The sequence below is a fragment of the Argiope bruennichi genome, chromosome 3, assembly GCF_947563725.1.
Source record: "Argiope bruennichi chromosome 3, qqArgBrue1.1, whole genome shotgun sequence".
Classification (NCBI taxonomy): domain Eukaryota; kingdom Metazoa; phylum Arthropoda; class Arachnida; order Araneae; family Araneidae; genus Argiope; species Argiope bruennichi.
The window spans coordinates 112,553,796-112,571,961 of record NC_079153.1 but is presented as its reverse complement, the minus strand read 5'-3'; the positions used below and the strand labels follow the sequence as shown (position 1 = coordinate 112,571,961).

Genomic DNA, 18,166 nt, shown 5'->3' with positions numbered 1-18,166 from the left:
TTTCGATAAACGTTTTTCTAAGCTGTGGGTTTTTATCAGATACTGACTGAAGTGATGTGAATGATTTGTTTACTTTTTTTAAGTTTGTTCTTTTCCCGCGAGTTTTCAAAATTTGCTAGTGTATCTCATTCAAACTAATTGTGGTTGAAATTTTGATAATTTCATACATTAATTCAATAGTATGTCTCCCATTAAAATCAAGTTTGTGTCAAGGAAAATAAATAAAATCAGGTGGCAGCCTAAAAGCACATCAGTGTTTGTAACCGGTTCTTATAATGATGATGTAAGATTTGTATTAAAATAAAGATTATATGTATTTAACTTTCTATTTATACAATCCTAGTATAGTATGAAATTAGATGTTTTATTTTCCCCAGAGAATTCAATTTTTTTAAATGTATGTCATTCTGCCTTTCATTTATGCTGTAAACCGTGTTGTTTAAATTAGTATATAAAAGTGGTTTATATAATTTAATTATATATTTAAAATATAATGGACAGATGTGGTACTTTATATTATCATATTATTTGATTACCATCTTTATAACTTATATGTATAGCGAATATGATATTTTAAGCAAACCCCAAATAAAGCGCTTTTAGAACCGAACAAACGTAGTATAAAATCTTTGTTCACTTTATATATTAGAATTGATATTAATTTCTATTAACAAAAGTTGAAAGAGATTGATGGGGTAATACCATTTTTATAATACATAGCATATAATGTATTTTCTTAATGAATATATTTTTTCAAATGAAGAAATAAGTGTATTAACTAATCATTTGCATTGCATCTTTTATAATAATTTTGTTTTCAAATGTAATATATCTTAAATAATAAATGTATTAAAATAAAATATATTTTTTTTTTTTTCTAATTATGATTTTACTCTTGTCATTTAGGGAAAAAAAATAAGAAAAAATTGCTTTATTGTGAGTTTTTAGAAATTTAATGAATGTTCATGCAGCTTTACGATGCATAAAAATCTTTTAATATCTAATGTTGTAAAAACTAAGCCAATATTCCATAAGTCCTTACATTTTTGAAAATGAAATATGTATTTATTTACTCAGAATACCTTTTCTCTTATTTCAGTCTTAAATTGTTATTTTTCTTAAATTTTCATAGCACTTTGGCTTTAATTGGGTTACTTTTAAAGGTAAAAAGTTGTAATCTATAGAAATTTCACCAATTGTAAAGATGTAATACTAATATATATATTTCACTTTTTGGTCCCAAATGTAATAAAACCTTGCTATCACTTATTATTGTGGTATTCCTGTTGCTCAATTAAAAAGTCGTTTTAAATTTTAATTAAAAATTTATTGCTGTTTTTGTTCTTTTCACTTGTCTCCATTTGCAATGAATGCAATTTGTCATTTTATTAAAAAAGATATATTTTGCATAGGATAATCAAATTTGTGTGTGGAAATTTCCTGATCCTCAGTCTCATATGAATGATGATGTTGAAAATGATGTAGATGATGATCCTCAAATCATTTCCACTAAGTCATTCACAGGTTCTGTTACTGATTTAAAGGTAATCATTTTTATATACACTTGCAACTCTACTTTTTTAAAGTTGTTTATCTCCTTATGAATTTCAAGCATATTACAACATTGAAATTTAATTTATATTAAGTAGTAAGAAAAAAAAAATTAACAACCTGAAATATGTCTGCTTTTACAAAACATTTCTAAATGATTTCTATTTTGCATTTTTCAAAAAATAGTTATTGTATTATGAATAATTGGATGTGCAATTCACTTAGCTGCTATATACCTTAATATTTACTATGATCAATTTGAAATCCTTGAAATGATACATCATTCTTGATTGCATAACTAAATAAAATTTTAATTTGCTATTTCTTTCAGTAATTTTAAATATGTAGTGTTTAAAATTCTAAGATTGCTTGTAGTAATTGCTGCATCTGTAGCAATTACTACAAGGATCAAAGCATTAAGGTGCCTGGAGGCTCGTAAATCAAAGTACATAATGTTACAAATCTAATACTTATGCAAATAAAGAATAACAAAGTTTTTTCATTATTTATAATGCCTCATTTACTGCAAATAATGTTATGAAATTAATTTATACACATGAAGGAGATTTTAGCTTATTTCTAAGTTTGTTTGTTTTTTTATAAAATTCATTATAATTATTCAAATTTTTGGAAAGTCTCTTTATCTTTTATTTGCCTTAGGCAGCATGTGGAATTCAGCTCAATGAAATGCCAGTATCCTTCTGGATCTCAATAATATTCAAATGAAATTTTTATATAAGTTGTCCTATATATAAGACTTTGAAATTAAATAAATAGACTAAAAATACTTATATTTTCTGGAATATTAATAAAATCCATTTTAATTTTTAATTTAATATTTATATTATCACTCATTCTGTCATATAATTCTTTTAAAATTTCTGCATTTAAATTATAAGAAATGTACAATTTTTTGCTTTCGTATCTTTCCAAATACATGTGCTATTATTATAAAAATGCATACAAGTATTGATATGTTTAGATTAAATTTCATGATCATATTTCTGCCAAATTGTGTCACATTAAGTTTGTGTTATTTTGTCTTACTTGATTTCATTTATTTTGCGAATGAACCTTTTATTGCCATTAAAATCATAATTATATGGCATATCTATCTTCCAAATTTTATGATATTATATTTTCACTTTTTTGTCTTATAAACTACACAGATATTAAACAGAATCTTTCTTCTTTAGCTTACAATAATGAAACTAATAATAATAATAATTATGCAACAAAATGTTTGAAGGAACAAAGAAAATGGTTTGAATTTCAGAGCACATTATAATCCTATTGTTGAAAATTAGACAAATATTATTGTCAAAAAATTGCCAATATTCAGAAAAAATTTTGCAATGCTATTAATTTTGTATCACTGAAAAGATAATTTTTTGAAATGATGTAAAATTCATTTTTGTGCAATAATATATTTGGAAGTTGTCATGGAAAAACACCAAAATTCAACATAATTTTTAATTAATTAAATTTAAAAAAATCTACCCAAGATGTACATTTTCTAAAGTATATATTTGCCAAAATGAAATCGTTGTTAGTCAAATGGTCCTGTGAAGCATTGACATTCAAACACATTCATCTTTATTGTTAGTAAAGATGAAATTGTTTCCATCTTTTTGTGAATGAAAATGAAGATTCTGTAAGTATTTTTTTTTTTTTTAATGCAGAATCTTTGATGCTTTTTAGACCCAAGAATTTTGATTTCATTTCAAATGTTCACTTTTTTGGCCTTATTATTTTATCCTTTATTATAAACATATAATTAATTTAAAAAGGCAATCAGATTTTTAATATTTATTATTTATTTGCTAGTTGAATAATTAGTTGTTTCATTCTGTATTTTTTACTATCATTTTCTGCTTTCTTTAAATTATTATTGCCATTTAGTATTACTTAACAATTAGTTACTAATTTCTGTTTTATTTTATTCAAACTTTAGGTAGCTTCTGAAGAATTAATATTTGCAGCATCTTCATTAGGATCCATCTTTTTATTTAAATATCATGATGAGGTAATATATTCTTTATGTATGTTTGAAAAATGTTATAAAAGTACTTTTTTATATGAATAATGAAAAACAATATAAATATTTATTGATTTTGTGTCCTAAACATTTTGATTTAATTCAAGTCACTTTCTTTAAATACTTTTTTTTAATACTTGGATTGAATTGATATTAGAAATTATGTTTTCATAATGTAGACTTCTGAAATGCATTAGCACTGACATGGTCCTGAAAAAAATTGAAATTATTTCTTCTTTCTTCAAATTTAAAACAATTTTAATTCAGTAAAATACTTTCCTTTTATTTTAATTGTATAAAATAGAAGAGGGAGGGGTAATATTTAGGAAGTGCATTAAAAATTTCCATTTTTATCATTTTATTTCTAGAATCTTCAATGTTTACATGCATGGGAAAAATTGCACAAATTTCAAAATAATACAGCTTCTGCTACTGGAATTGCAATAAAGAGTGAAGATGTAGCTAGTGTTGGAGAAGATGGAAAGTTGTGCTTACTTAATTTCAGCATTAACCAAAAAGTTAGAGAAATAGGTAAATGAATTTATTTTATAATGTCAATTCGTTTTAAGATTCTTTTTATATATTTTGAGATATTATCAATGACTATTATCATTGAAAGTGGTATTTAATATAAAAGATAATGTAGTTTTGTTTTTTATTATTAAACAATTCATTTTTCAAATAAGACTTTTAATAGATGTATTTGTGCGCTGTATTAATAATGCTGATTATGTTGTTTGTTCTTTAGCTAGCTCAGATTTGTGTTCATTTACATGTGTGACATATTTAAGACACCATGAAATAGTTGCTGGAAATTCTTTGGGATATCTAAGATTATGGGACCTTCGTAGTCCTTCTGAGGCATCAAGCCATTTATTAACTCTGTAAGTAATATATTGCATTTAATTAAATTGCCTTTATTTATTTTAATAGCATTTTTTTTTTATTCATTTAATGTCATTCTATTGCACAGCCTAGAAGATTACATATGTAGTATACAAAAAAAAATTATTACAGTATATCATCAATTATTCTAATTAAATATTGTATCATTGTATTTTGATAATTAAGTCCTATTTGTAATTTATATTTAGTATTTAGCAATTTAAAATTTTAGTAATATTTTTTTTTTAAACTTTGAAATCATCATAATATTAACAATAATGCTTCTCCAGAAAATTACATAAAATTTACTTTTGAATATGTGAACTAATATAATTAAAGTAAAGGGGAGATCCTTTAATGTGTAAGAAGGGTATTGAAGTAAATGAATGTTACTGAAAAATTGTACTTTCATGAAATGAAAAGAATTACCAAACAGATAAGCATAGAAAAATGTTAAAAATATAAGAATTTTTAAAAAGAAAATATTTTAAGGTAGTGAGAGATATTTATTCTTCTGTATACCAGCTCATTATTCTCACTACCATATACTTATAGATATAATTATGTGGTACACCTATGAGAACAAATAGTATTTGCATATGTATGCATTTCTTGGCTTTAAATGAACAGTTTGTGCTATGATAAGACAGATATAACTTGTGTATGCATGTATGTCCTTTGCCTTATGTCCTTTGTATGCTGTTCATTGTAATGTGTGACTAATTCTTCAATTTCTAATACTTCTTTAGATACCTAAGGATTTTGTATATTTCTTATCTACTATTACTATTATTTTCAGAAGAAAGTTTTACTTATTAAAAGCTTTTATGTGCAGTCATTATATAAAAATGTAAATTTATGTATTTCTTAAATCTGTTACTATTTTCTATTGATTTAATAATTTTTTTTATTTTTTTTCTGTGCAGTTTTGTAAATATCATGTCTAAAATCAACCAAATGTGTATGATAAATCGTTTTGTAAGTGCAGTTATTCATTCAATGTTTCAATTAAATCCATTTGAACTCTTATTTTGGAATTGCTGAGAATCTGCTAATGAATTCACATTGTGAACTCCATAGAATATGCTCACTAGCATTATACCTTGGTTTTCCTCACAAATTATGAGTATATGTGCTATCTCTTTTCCCTTCTTAACCAAAAACAAATAGATATTTTGACCCCAAGTGAAAAGAGAACAATATATGTTTTTAACTTTCCTTCAGTTATGGTTATGACTGGATCTTAAATGCATTTTTTAAAAATTACTATGACTAAAATATATTTTTAATAGATGAAATTTAAAAATTATGGAGTATTCTCACTGCAAATATCATTATCTTACATCTATATATATGTTGCATGACAATGATTACATTGACAGTTTTTAATATCTTTAACCTTTCTTTCTCCATCTTAGCTCAAGAGAACAGAGAGGTGTATCCTGCATGAACACACATCCAACCCAGTCACACATTTTAGCAACTGGTTATGAGGATGGATCTTTATGCATTTGGGATATGCGTCAAGATAGAAAACCCATGTCTCAACTAGAAGGTCATTCAGCAGCAGTGACTGAACTTTTATTTCATCCAACTAATCCAGATTTTCTATATACTTCATCTTTAGATAGTTCTGTTTGGCAGTGGGATGCTTCAAGCCTTCGAAATCCTGCCTTTTCTTTTAGCACTCCTATGGGTAAGAGTTTGAATTTCTAGGACTTTGATCTAATATAATACTTTGATGAAATTATATAATTTTAAAAGAGAGTAAAGGAATTTCATGTTATGGTTTATAAATGCAAAATGTATCATTGAATAAAAATTTATTTTGATATATATACATATATATATATATATTTAAATCATAATGAGAGATTTTGCTCTATCTATTATTAGAATTGAAATATTTTTATTTTTTCAACTGTCATTTATATGGATAATGAATGCAAAAAATGGTAGTTGCTGTGGAAATTGTAAAATAATTACTTATTTTCTTTAAATGGAAATTAATACGAAATTTTAATGTTTGAAGATCTTTCTTAAGATCTTGTTTAAGATAATTTTCTAGGAAACTCTCCGAAACTCTTTATAATCAGTTAACTTTATTTTATTGTTGGCAGTTTCTCATGTTAAACTCCTGTTAATATATAGGCTTCTAATTTTCATTTAAAATTAAAGGTCTTAGTAAAAAGTCATTTTCTGTTTAAAAATGTCTTGCTAATTATGCTGAACTTTTCTTTGTTGAGAATGAAAATATAAAAGCAATATGATTGGTTTACCCAATAGGAAATGTAAGTCCATGATTATATTTTAAAATTTTGCAAAGCAAAATGGTAAATAACTGTAAATAAAATTGTTAAAACAAATAAAAATTTATAGAGAAATTAATGATATTTTTTATTTCTTTAATAAAATAAATTGAAAAGATATGCATGCATGAAGATATAAACATCTCTCTTACATAAATGCAAGTATACTTAATGGACACTTCAGAAAAAAAAACACAAAACAGAATGTAAAAAAAATTACTTTCTTAACGATCAGTGTTTCCTTAAACAAATGGTGAGGAGACATCATGACCTCTAGTCATTAGCTTTTATCTCTGATATTAATTTATGTTAAATGTGTGTTTTACCAAAAAATCTTAATTTCTGCATGAGGAAGATTTTGGCCACATTGTCGAATGCAACTTCCAAGGAGTTAGAGCAAGTGCTTGTGAAGCTTTGACCATAAGAAGTTTAAACCAGATTATAAGCCTAAAATTGGATGCAATGACATCACTGAGTTAGTAGTAGATACCCAGAACTACTGAAAAGTTTATAGAGTTGCATTCTGTGTCATAGCAAAAAGGAGGAAATAATGGCCTCAGCTGAGGAACAACCTTTCTATGACATAAAGGAGATTCTGAAAGCATGCAAATTATTGCATTGTATGTTGAGAAGTATTACCCTAATAAGATGGTAGCTGTGTATGATACAAATTCATTTAACATTAAGGATATGTCTTATTTTCACCAAATTTTGAAACATGGCCAAAGACAAATGCCTTTCTGTAACATTCTTGTAAAAAGAATATAAACAATAAATTACATTAGTATAAATTTGTTTGAGTATTTTTTGTAATGTCTTATTTTACGTTGATTCGTATGGGGGGGGATAGATTCCATAGTGAATTGGGCTTATTAAATAAGATTCCATTGTAGTCTGAATTCGTTGAAATTATGTAAAGTTTTCAAGGAGATCCCAGCTTTATTTTTCCTCCCCCCCCCATAAATATTGCTATTTAAATTTTAATAATCTTTATATGTAATTGAAAATATATATAAATTATGAGGGGTTTAAGATTTCAATATGCATTATCCATCTCTTTTGAAAAAATATATAACTGATTTTACATAATATTCCTCTTATTTAAATGCCTGTTAATAGATATTTTTTTATATCATGCCTTTCTTTTATCTTGTAGGTAAATGGTTGTGTTTGATATAGGAATTACTTTTTTACTATAATTTTAATTTCTTTTTATATTACTTCTTTTGAAACTGATTCAGTGTGATTATTTATTTAAAATTTCATTAAAATTGCTTTATATATTTTTAATACTACTAGAAATATATTTTTTCCTGTTTTAAAACAATTTAATAAATTAATTTTTTGCACTTATATTGCCTTATGTCCTTATTATCCTTACTGTAAATATATTTTTCTACAAACTAAATAAATTATTAAAACTATGTTTTTCATTTATCTTGTATTTGTAAAAAATATTAAAACTGTTATTGTTGAAACAATCTGGCACTCACCCTCCTATCAGTTTTTCAAAATTGTAATTATTCTTTTTGTGAATTTACATAAAATCAAATAATTCAAATCAGTAGGGTACTATTTATTGACATCATTCTTCATGATACAAAATTGAAGTCTGCAGGTATATTATATATTTCTGAATGATGTGATAATTATATCAGTATATTCTAATATGCAACAAAATTTATTTTTATTTTTCAGACACTCAAGAAACAAGTTTCAGTAAAGGAAATCCTTGGTTAAATTGCGATGCTCATAAGCATAAATTGGAAATAACTTCTCTATCTGGACAAACTTGGACCTGTGTTAACAGCTTGGATTTGAGTGGAACTATGTTGATATGGGGAACAGATAATGAAGAACTTTGTATATTAAACGATATTGCAATTTAAATGTTTCCTAATTATAGATTTATGAAAAGTTTTTCTGTGACCAAATACTCATCTTGTGTTATTTTTAAGGGAACATTTCACTGTCACATGAAATTTGTTGCAATCGCAACACTCAACAATCATTAAATTATTACCATAAATACAATGTTTTTTATATTCTTTTAACACAAAAAAATGTGTTTTTTTTAAAAAAATAAACCTACCTTCCTTTTCCATTGTATTTAAAATGTAAATAAAAGTAATAATTTTGTAAAGAAAATTGTTATGTATTTATTCTTGTTTTATTGTTTTCTTATAAATTATAGAAATACAGTTTATGAAATTTTGATTAAATATTTTACTGTCATTTTTTCAGAATTAATAAAAGATAGAGTAATCAAGACAGTTTTTAATTTTAAGCTTAATTTACTACATTTATCTCAACTAAATACTATATATACAAAATGTGTACTTGTAGCAACAACAAATAAAAACTAATATTTATCAACTAACTAGCAATGTATAAAAATGTAATGAAATATGCTATAGACATTTTCATACAAAAATATTGGATTTTAACAAGTTATAAATTTATTAACAGATAATGACTGCCAGAAACATTGTTTATAACTGCTATTCAATTGAATTTAAACAATAATATTTGCTGAAAAATAACTGGAATTACAATCTAATTTTATTCTATTCTGATGTATTGAGAATTCTTATTATATGTGATAACAATGTTATTTTATATTTGTAATATTAAATATTAACATTGAATTTTTACTGATAAAATATTGATTTTAGAAGACATGTTATATACGAATTCATATATTTGAATTCATTGCTACTATAAAATGAGTATAAAAAGTACAAAAGTGTAAATTTATATACAGTAAGTGTTTTTATTTTCCCCTTCAAAAAGTTATTGCATTTATCTTAGCATATTGAAAATACGAATGATAAAACATCATTTCAATTAGTTTGTCTATAAATCTGGATGTCAGGATTCCTGTGAGGCCAATTTTGTATTTTAAACTGTCTCTATAGTGTTACATGTTTTGATTTCTTAAAAAAACTCCCCTATTAAAAAGAATTTTAAAATATATATTCTTACTTTGAAGGAATTTTTCTTCTTTTTTCATAAAGTATAAATTTTGCATTAAAGCTTAAATATCCAAATTAAATTTCATAAATTTAAATAAATTACTTTTAATTTGTTAAAATTATAAAACAATGTGTTTAAAATCTGAGAAATAAAATTAAATCTCTCCTTTCCTAATTTTTAGAAAATGATTAGAAAGATGATAAAATCTTTTTTTCACTATATATTAAAGCATTTATAAAATATCAAAAAATAAAGATTACATGGAATTCCACATATTACTTTGAAAAATATTAAAATAAATTTCAAAATGTCATTTTATGTTTTCACTAATGATCGATATAAAACAGTAGAAAATTACAAACAGGAGTTTAGGACTTTCATTACGGCACTCCACCCCAACACCGTGCACGAAACACATCGTTGGCAGGAGTTTAGGACTGTGAGCGATATAATTTTAGCAATTTAATTCTTGTGGCTTCTAATAATTAAAACTTTATTTTTGCATACTATCAATTCATTTGACTAATATTCCCAAGTAATTTTAGTTAATTGTATCCAGAACAGTGTAAAATATTTTGTATAGCTAGTAAAATTGTGGAAAAGTACCTGAAATATTATATATAATTTGAAAAAAAAAAAATCCATTCTGCACTTTTACCTTCAACACCTGTGTTCCTAGAATAAGGAAGTAATCAATTTTGAAGTTACATAATTATATGCTAGCTTATTATTATCATAAAAAATTAAACATCTGAAATCTTACCTATTTTTATTTTGTTATTATAACAATTTTTTAATTGAACATATATATGTTATCACTTTTCATTTGTTGCTAGATTTATTTAATAATTTTAATTAAAATTAAGATAAGCAATTTTTTTTAATCAAAAATTTTAAATTCTTTCTTTTTAAAATTTCCTTATGTTTATCAATGTTTATTTTTAAACTATCAGACATTTACATTAAATAAAACATTTTTTTAGAAAGAGCTATAGTCAGAAAATAGCTAACAAGCAATAATTTTTTTCTAACTTTAAAAATGAGCCTAAATATTTTTAATTCCACTTGTATATTGAATTTATATAATTTTAAAACTTCAGACATTTAATAAAATAAGGCCATGAAGACTTAATGAAGTGTAAAATTTTGAAGAGGGGACAAGGTTATACACATCCAGTAAATGTACTAGAAAACAATTTTCTTTTTGCTTAATTTCACTGTATTAAAAATTCTCTCCCCCCTTCAATTTAAGAACATATGAGTATTACCTACATCAATATACAATTACCTCTATCAAAGAAGTGTTTTCAAAATAAATATTTAACTAGATGAATTGATTTAAAGAATATTAATGCTCATAATTTCAAACTTAATTTCATTATGTCAAAATTAAAATTTATGAACTATTCTATGTATGAAAAAATTAGCATAGTTAGGTTATTTATTTCAAAACATTTATCATTGTTGTCTGAAATATTAAAATATAAATATCTTTATTAATTTGTAAAATTGTTTATTCAACAGATTTAGTTATTTAAGTTTGAATTTACAAAATATTAATATTGATAAAAAAAACTGAATGCCATTGCTATATTTATCAAAATTAGGAACTTTATTAGATCTTAATATCATAATCTATAAATATATTTATTTTTAAAGTAAAAAATATATTATACTGAGCACACAAACTTCCATGTAAAAATATTTTGTACAAAAGAAATTTTCTATTCCATTGACAAAATTTGTTTTTCAGTAACAAAAGGCTCCATTGCTTTTGCAACAGCTTCCTTGAAATTGTCGAATTTTACAAAACGATGTGTTGGTGGTTTTAATTGTCCTTTTTTTACAATATTTGTAATTTCATTAATCATTTGCTCTGCTTCCTCTTTTGAGTGAACATCTTTCCACTTTGTCATCCAAAAGCCCCGGAGTCTTATGTCATTAAAGATAAGACTGCCAGTATTAATCATTAAAGGTTGCTTTGACATGGCACCATAGCTAACAAGAGTTCCACCATCTGTCATGTGTCTAATTAGTTCAGCTGCACTTTTACCCCCAACACAATTTAAACCCAAGACAGGTTTTGGAATGTTCTTAAAGATATCAGCCATAATAGGACTCCTGAAAAGAAATAATGCATGTAAATATAATCAGATTTTACCATCTAGTTTGAAACATTATAATAAAACTTATAACATTTCTAAACTTAATGTTCCGACTTGATTTGCCTATTCATATTTTATTTTTAAAAATTACTTTTAAAGCAATGTTAGAATATACAGCAAATATATTTAATATCATTACAACATATGCTTTATAAATGGATTCTGTCTACAATGAAAGTCTGATAATTTATATAAAATATAAATCTTTTATTCTTGACTAATGCAATATCTGAAAACTCTTAGGATAAACATTTAGCCAGAAAATATAAAATTTGTCTTAATTCTAATTTTAATTCTACAATTCTAGTCGTAAATGTATAAGAAATATTATTCCACTTATGAAATGCTCTTAAACACTGAATATCTTGATAGAGCCACAAAAACAGAGAGAAATTATTTCTTATTCAACTTATGTATATTTTATAGCTTATCAACATATTTCTATTCTGTAGAAAACTTCTTTTATTGATTAAAATTATATTGATATTCTTTTATTGATAAATAATAGCTAATTATCAATATTAGAGTTATTATCAATGTCCTAATATTGATAATAATAAGTATTTTCTCCAATTCAGCTATGTTTAAGCAAGATGGATATTTTTGTTTTAATTTTTGAAATAATATAACACAGCTTTATTCTTACAAAATAATAATTTAGTAAATTTGTATAAATAGAAAAACAATAAAAGTGAGAATAACTGAATTATTTTTAAATTTATGCACTGCTCTTTTACTTCTTCCATCTTATTGTTTGATAAAATGTTGTGTTTTTAAAATTTATTTTTAAATGATTTTCACAGTTTATTTTCCTACTCAAAAATCAAACAAAAAGCCTTAACTATTTTTTATAACCTTCAAACACGACTGTTTGCATAAAGTTATGATAATGTATCTAAAGCTTTTTTTTATCTACACACTTATAGTCTGCATTCGTGAGATATGATAATTATAGCTGATATGTCTTATCTTTAATACCTTTGCATTTTAAGATGTTCTGAAATAAAAATCTGCTTAGAAAACAGAAGTATATGCAACAAAGATTTTTTTTTTTTAAATTTGAAAATAAAAATTACTTAGTTGATTTTTTTAAAAAGAATAACATAATTTCCTCATTAAAATATTCTGTGAAATTAATAAAAAATAAATTTTGAATTTTTAGAAGTATTAGGAAATTTAATTTAATCCAACTTAATGTACCTTTTCCCTTTAATCAATATTATAAAAGTTAGACAAACTTTCTAAAGTATCTTCTCAAGAGGATTTGAATAAACTTACCGTAACTCATTTTCTACAACTACATGTGTAGCTCCCAAATCTGTTAAATAAGACTTTAAGGATTCAACATTAGGACGATCTCTGATAACATTAATAGTATTTATTTTGAAATGCTTTGCTATCTGTATCACAGCTTGACCAACAGCACTGTTAGCTCCATTTTGAATAACTGTACTGCCCTCCTTTAAATCTTCAAAATCTTTCAACATCCTGTAGGCTGTTGGAGGATTGACCCAAAGAGTTGCTGCAGAATTTAAAGGCAGGGTTTCATCAATCTAAAAGATAACAAATACATAAATTAACAAAATTTTAAAGATTAAAGAGAAATATAATATGAATATAGTGGAACCTCAAGCTAACCAGAACCACAATCACTTTGGATAATCAAAAACTCAAAAGAGATTATATTTTAATGTATTCTTTCAAGGTGCTCTTCTATTTGAAATTATAAAAATGTTCACAAGTTGTGTCACATAAAGGCATTTAAAATTTTTTTTATTAATTATACTAATAAGAGAATTCAGAAACATTGTTTTTCAATGTGTTTATGCATGTGTGTGCGAGTTTTCCATTGATTCAGTAAGGAAATTTTCAGAATATTTTGCTTCACTCAACAGGAATTTTTCTGATATAATTAAAATGTTGGATTTTTTTTCCTATGAAAATTACATTATTATTGAAATGATTAAAGATGATACTATGTTTTAATTCCCCATCCTCACACACTTTAAATAACTGTTTAAGTTATAAAAGATTATCTCTTGATCATAATCTTTTACAAGACTTTGCATCCTAAAATCAGCTTCAATGTGAACTTTAACATCCTTTTCTGAAAAATTTGTTGACTTGAAAAAAGATAAAAAATTGCAGATTTTCTTATACCAGCTAGATTAACAGAAAAGCTTGATTGCTCAAGGCTTGAGTAATCAAGATTTTACCACATTTTAATTACCTCATCTAAAGGCTTTAGTAAAAATGCCTGTTTGAGTATGAATCATTCACATTTATTCATTTTATTCAAAGATATTAAGGAAAACTCCCGAGGCTAAAATAATTATATTGGCTTTTTTAATATGAAGTATGGGAAATTTACACTTTTTGATAATAAATTAGCTTTAACTTTGTTTTCATATTTCTAAAATTATGCTAAGCAGAACATCTTTTTTTAAATTCTTGAGCTATACATAAAATAACAAATCTTCTATTCATATTTTCATTTAGATATAAGAATATTTTTTTTCTCAGAAAAGGCATTTTGGAAATATTTAAATGAAGCTTTGATTACTGGCAAATGAAAACCAAATTGAAAATGATATGGAATACAAATATAAGCTAAATTTGAGAGACATTTCATATTTGATTAAGAATTAATGAAATCTGAATTTAATTCAAATAAAATAGGTAGCTTGAAATGCTACATTTTATTTTATGGTGCTTTATTTCCAACTTATTAACTATATATATAATTTTGGAAATTTGCTTTAATAAAGATAATTACTTTTCAGAAAAAAATATAGTAAAATGTCAATGTTTGTAAAATGTTTACATTTTTTTTAAAAAAAATTTGAATCTGGTATTGACTACAAGGGAACATTTCCACATTATTGAAAATTATTTCAATAGCTTCAATATATACTTGGAATAAATTTTTCAAGATTACTGACTTTTCTACTAATTAGGTATAATCGTTAAAAATCTGAAAAAACTAAAAATAATAATAACTAGATACATCTACATTACCTTTATCAGTAAATCTTCAGTATATACACCATAATGTTTCCAAATACCTTCATTATCTGCAACAGGAATAACCCAAGAACCAACTTGAAGGTTTTTAATTGAAGAGCCTACCTGAAAAATTATAAAGTATTCCAAATAATTGTCATGAAGTCTAGAATTAATAAGCACAGTTATTTCAACTAAGAAATAATGCTAATTTTATAATGATCTTAGGTTAATTACTGCAAACTATCTAAATGTGTATAGTACACTAAGAAAAATTAAACTAATTCTAATTTCAAAAGATTACTTATAATTCAATAATTTATCTAAAATAAAACAGCATTAGAATTTATCTATAGCTATATTTCAAAATATACATTTTAAAGATGTTACTTAACTGTATAGATGCATGAATAATTATTTTTATATAGTCCTATGACTAAAAGAATATCACAATAATAACTGTGATATTCAAATTATTTATTATTTTTCCAGAAGATAACTCTGTATTTACTAGTTGGTAATACAGATTGTCTACAGGTTATATGTCCCTGTCTGTTCTAAACTTTATAAACAAATCTAAGGACTACATAATTTTGACAGATAGTTTGTCAAACATGACGGCTCTGAGGAGCCTCAATTTTCATTCACCGAAGGGTACCCTTCTTCTAGCTCAGTTCATTTCATATGCTTTAAAACTATGCTCTTCTTTGACACTGGTATATACCCGGGCCCATAATTTGATGGTCTTGTACTTGCATGGTACATTCTCCAAAAAATATTTTAGGTAATCAACATTTTTAACTAATATAATTCATATTAAAAAGAATGATTTAGATTTAATTTTGACAAATTAGCTTCTAAAGAATTAGTTTTACCTTCTACATTAAAAGATATTCCCCATATTGCACTGAATAATAGTAGCTCAGACTCAAAACTTTTAAAAAAATATTACTGGCAAAGATTTTTGATACTATTAGTAAAGAGACGAGTTAACTCAAATTAGCAGAGATAGTGCTAGTTCTTACTTTTTTGTTCTTGCTTCCATCGAGCCTTATTATGAAATATGTTTAGAAAATTTCATCATTTACTTATGTACCCTTTATTTTGTTATAAGTTCCTTCAATTTCTAACAATACCTTAGCAATAATAATCTTAATTTTGGGGGGAGTGATAAATCGCTCACTGATTTCAAAATTGTCCATTTGATGCATTCTCCTCCAGAGCGCTGAAATTGGTTTGGATACTATAATAATGATCATAAAAACGCCACAAAAAAGTCAAATACGTGAACGATTTTTCCCATTACCCGTAATTTTACAATACATATATATTTATTATACATAATTAAAATTCCAAACAAGAAATATAAACATATTGTAAATTAAAATAAAGGATTTAAGTATGCTAAATAGAATGCTTGTATTCATCTTGTCATACCTTAATAACTTTAGCTACTCCTTCATATCCTCCAATAGCTGGCAATTTGGGTTTCTTGCCATATTTACCTTGAATCATATTAATATCAGCTGGATTAATTGGCGATGCAAGCATTTTAATTAAAATTTCATTCGACTGCAAACTTTCATAAACTTCATGCTCCACTTTCTCAAGTACAATATTTGGATCACCCAGTTCTTTATATTGTATTGCATAGCTACTCAAACTTGCACTCATGTTTCTAACAGTTTTGGAAAGATGCCGTAGTGCTAACGAGACGCCTGACAAATAAGCCATAAGTATTTGTGTTGGAAACTGATAACAAAACGATACTCCGTTTGCTTTCGTTTTTTTTCGTTGATTGCTTGATTGTCCCACAGAGAAGGGAATAGCCAATTTCTGTTTCTTTAACATTTTGCTAAAATAACATTGTGTTATTATTTGTAATAAACATTCGACATTTAATCAATCATAACTAATAATTAATTTGATGTAAAAATCTCATTAATATTGGTAGTTAATACTATTTCAAATGTTTTGCGGTTCTGTATATCTGAAAATACTTATTTGACCATTTAGGAAAGCATTTAAAATATCGAAAACAAAATTCAGGCTTAAATTAAATTTTAGTGTAGTCAAAAGTTCAAAATATATGGAGAAATTTCCTATTTTGTAATAAAAAGCCTCTCTTTTTAATATACCATTTCGACTTCCGGTATGATTTACGGATTCACATTTTCAATATACAAATTCCTGCAAAAGTAAATAGTTTCAAGCCTTCCAATAAGCGGTCCAAACTCTCATAAATCATAAGCTCTGATAGATAGGGGAGATCGACCTATCGGAAGTGATGCATAAATTCACTCAAAGTTCGTGTCGTGCAGATCAATTAGAAAATGTATTGTGAGTATAACGTTCACTTCAAAGAATACCTCCTAACTAAATTCATTCCTAAAAAGGAGGGGGAAAATTGAAACAGCCTCTATAATGTCTACCAATTATCTGGTTAGCATTAAAAACGTCACAACATTATCTGGTTCATCCATTCATCTAACTTTCCCAATATTGTAATTTTTTTTTTTTATTTGCATTGTAAATTAACAGAATCTTTCTCCTTTATCTTTCAACAATGGAGAAAAAAATATTTGCGCTCTACAGACCAGACCGTTTGACTCACAGCTACCAAATTTGGCACAAATATAATTTACAATGCAAGAATGTACACTTCTAAGCCATTTTTTTTTTTCAAATTTTACATGGAATTTTAAATAATTAAAAATTAAACTAAATTTTTGTGTTTGGTGATAACTTAGGAAGATATTATTACACAAGAATGAATTTTATAATTTTTTTAAATAATAGGGGAAATTTCCCCCTAATTTCAGTAGCTTTTTAAAAATGTTTTTTTGCCTAATACCAAGAACGGATTACATCATAATCCTGAAGTCAAATAATTTTCACTATTTCATCAAATATTTAATTGAATGATTTTCTTTCATTGCTGAAAGTTAAAAAAGAGGAGTATTGTTTTATATCTGTGTAATTTATATGACGAATAAAAAAGTGAAGTTACATTACCATGAAATCTAGGTAGATAGATGAACCGGATATTTACGTTCTTAGTAAGTCTATGATATTACAGAACTGGCCTCCATTAGAAAGATTCATGTACACAACAAACAGAACATAAGTAAGGTAATTAAAATAACACAGAATTAATGCCTCTCAATTTGTACGGAATCATGGATACGAAGTTATATCTGAATGATTTATTTGAAATTAAACTTCATCAAATTTCTAAA

General features: G+C 25.2%; 2 protein-coding genes across 2 annotated transcripts; one reads left to right on the top strand and one right to left on the bottom strand.

Moving 5' to 3' along the window:
• Window positions 1-52: 52 nt before the first annotated feature.
• LOC129963601 (nucleoporin Nup43-like) lies at window positions 53-8,893 on the top strand. Its single transcript, XM_056078070.1, has 7 exons — window positions 53-283; window positions 1,413-1,544; window positions 3,506-3,577; window positions 3,958-4,120; window positions 4,338-4,473; window positions 5,893-6,170; window positions 8,482-8,893. The coding sequence occupies exons 1-7, from the start codon at window positions 182-184 to the stop codon at window positions 8,670-8,672; spliced, it is 1,074 nt and encodes a 357-aa protein (XP_055934045.1). The 5' UTR covers window positions 53-181; the 3' UTR covers window positions 8,673-8,893.
• Window positions 8,894-11,348: 2,455 nt separating this feature from the next.
• Window positions 11,349-16,746, bottom strand: LOC129963255 (enoyl-[acyl-carrier-protein] reductase, mitochondrial-like). Its single transcript, XM_056077493.1, has 4 exons — window positions 16,365-16,746; window positions 14,943-15,053; window positions 13,203-13,477; window positions 11,349-11,880 (listed from the first exon to the last, which is right to left on the bottom strand). Exons 1-4 carry the CDS (start codon window positions 16,659-16,661, stop codon window positions 11,484-11,486), a joined length of 1,080 nt encoding a protein of 359 aa, XP_055933468.1. The 5' UTR covers window positions 16,662-16,746; the 3' UTR covers window positions 11,349-11,483.
• Between the last annotated feature and the right edge of the window lie 1,420 nt (window positions 16,747-18,166).

Excerpts from the sequence above, each read along its gene's own strand:
- LOC129963601 (XM_056078070.1), top strand. The coding sequence starts at position 182 with ATGTCTCCCATTAAAATCAAGTTTGTGTCAAGGAAAATAAATAAAATC. Across the intron at positions 284-1,412 it reads CCGGTTCTTATAATGATGAT|GATAATCAAATTTGTGTGTG; the intron begins GTAAGATTTGTA and ends TATTTTGCATAG. Across the intron at positions 4,121-4,337 it reads CCAAAAAGTTAGAGAAATAG|CTAGCTCAGATTTGTGTTCA; the intron begins GTAAATGAATTT and ends TTTGTTCTTTAG.
- LOC129963255 (XM_056077493.1), bottom strand. The coding sequence starts at position 16,661 with ATGGCTTATTTGTCAGGCGTCTCGTTAGCACTACGGCATCTTTCCAAA. Across the intron at positions 13,478-14,942 it reads CTGAAGATTTACTGATAAAG|ATTGATGAAACCCTGCCTTT; the intron begins GTAATGTAGATG and ends GTTATCTTTTAG. Across the intron at positions 11,881-13,202 it reads GTTGTAGAAAATGAGTTACG|GAGTCCTATTATGGCTGATA; the intron begins GTAAGTTTATTC and ends ATTTCTTTTCAG.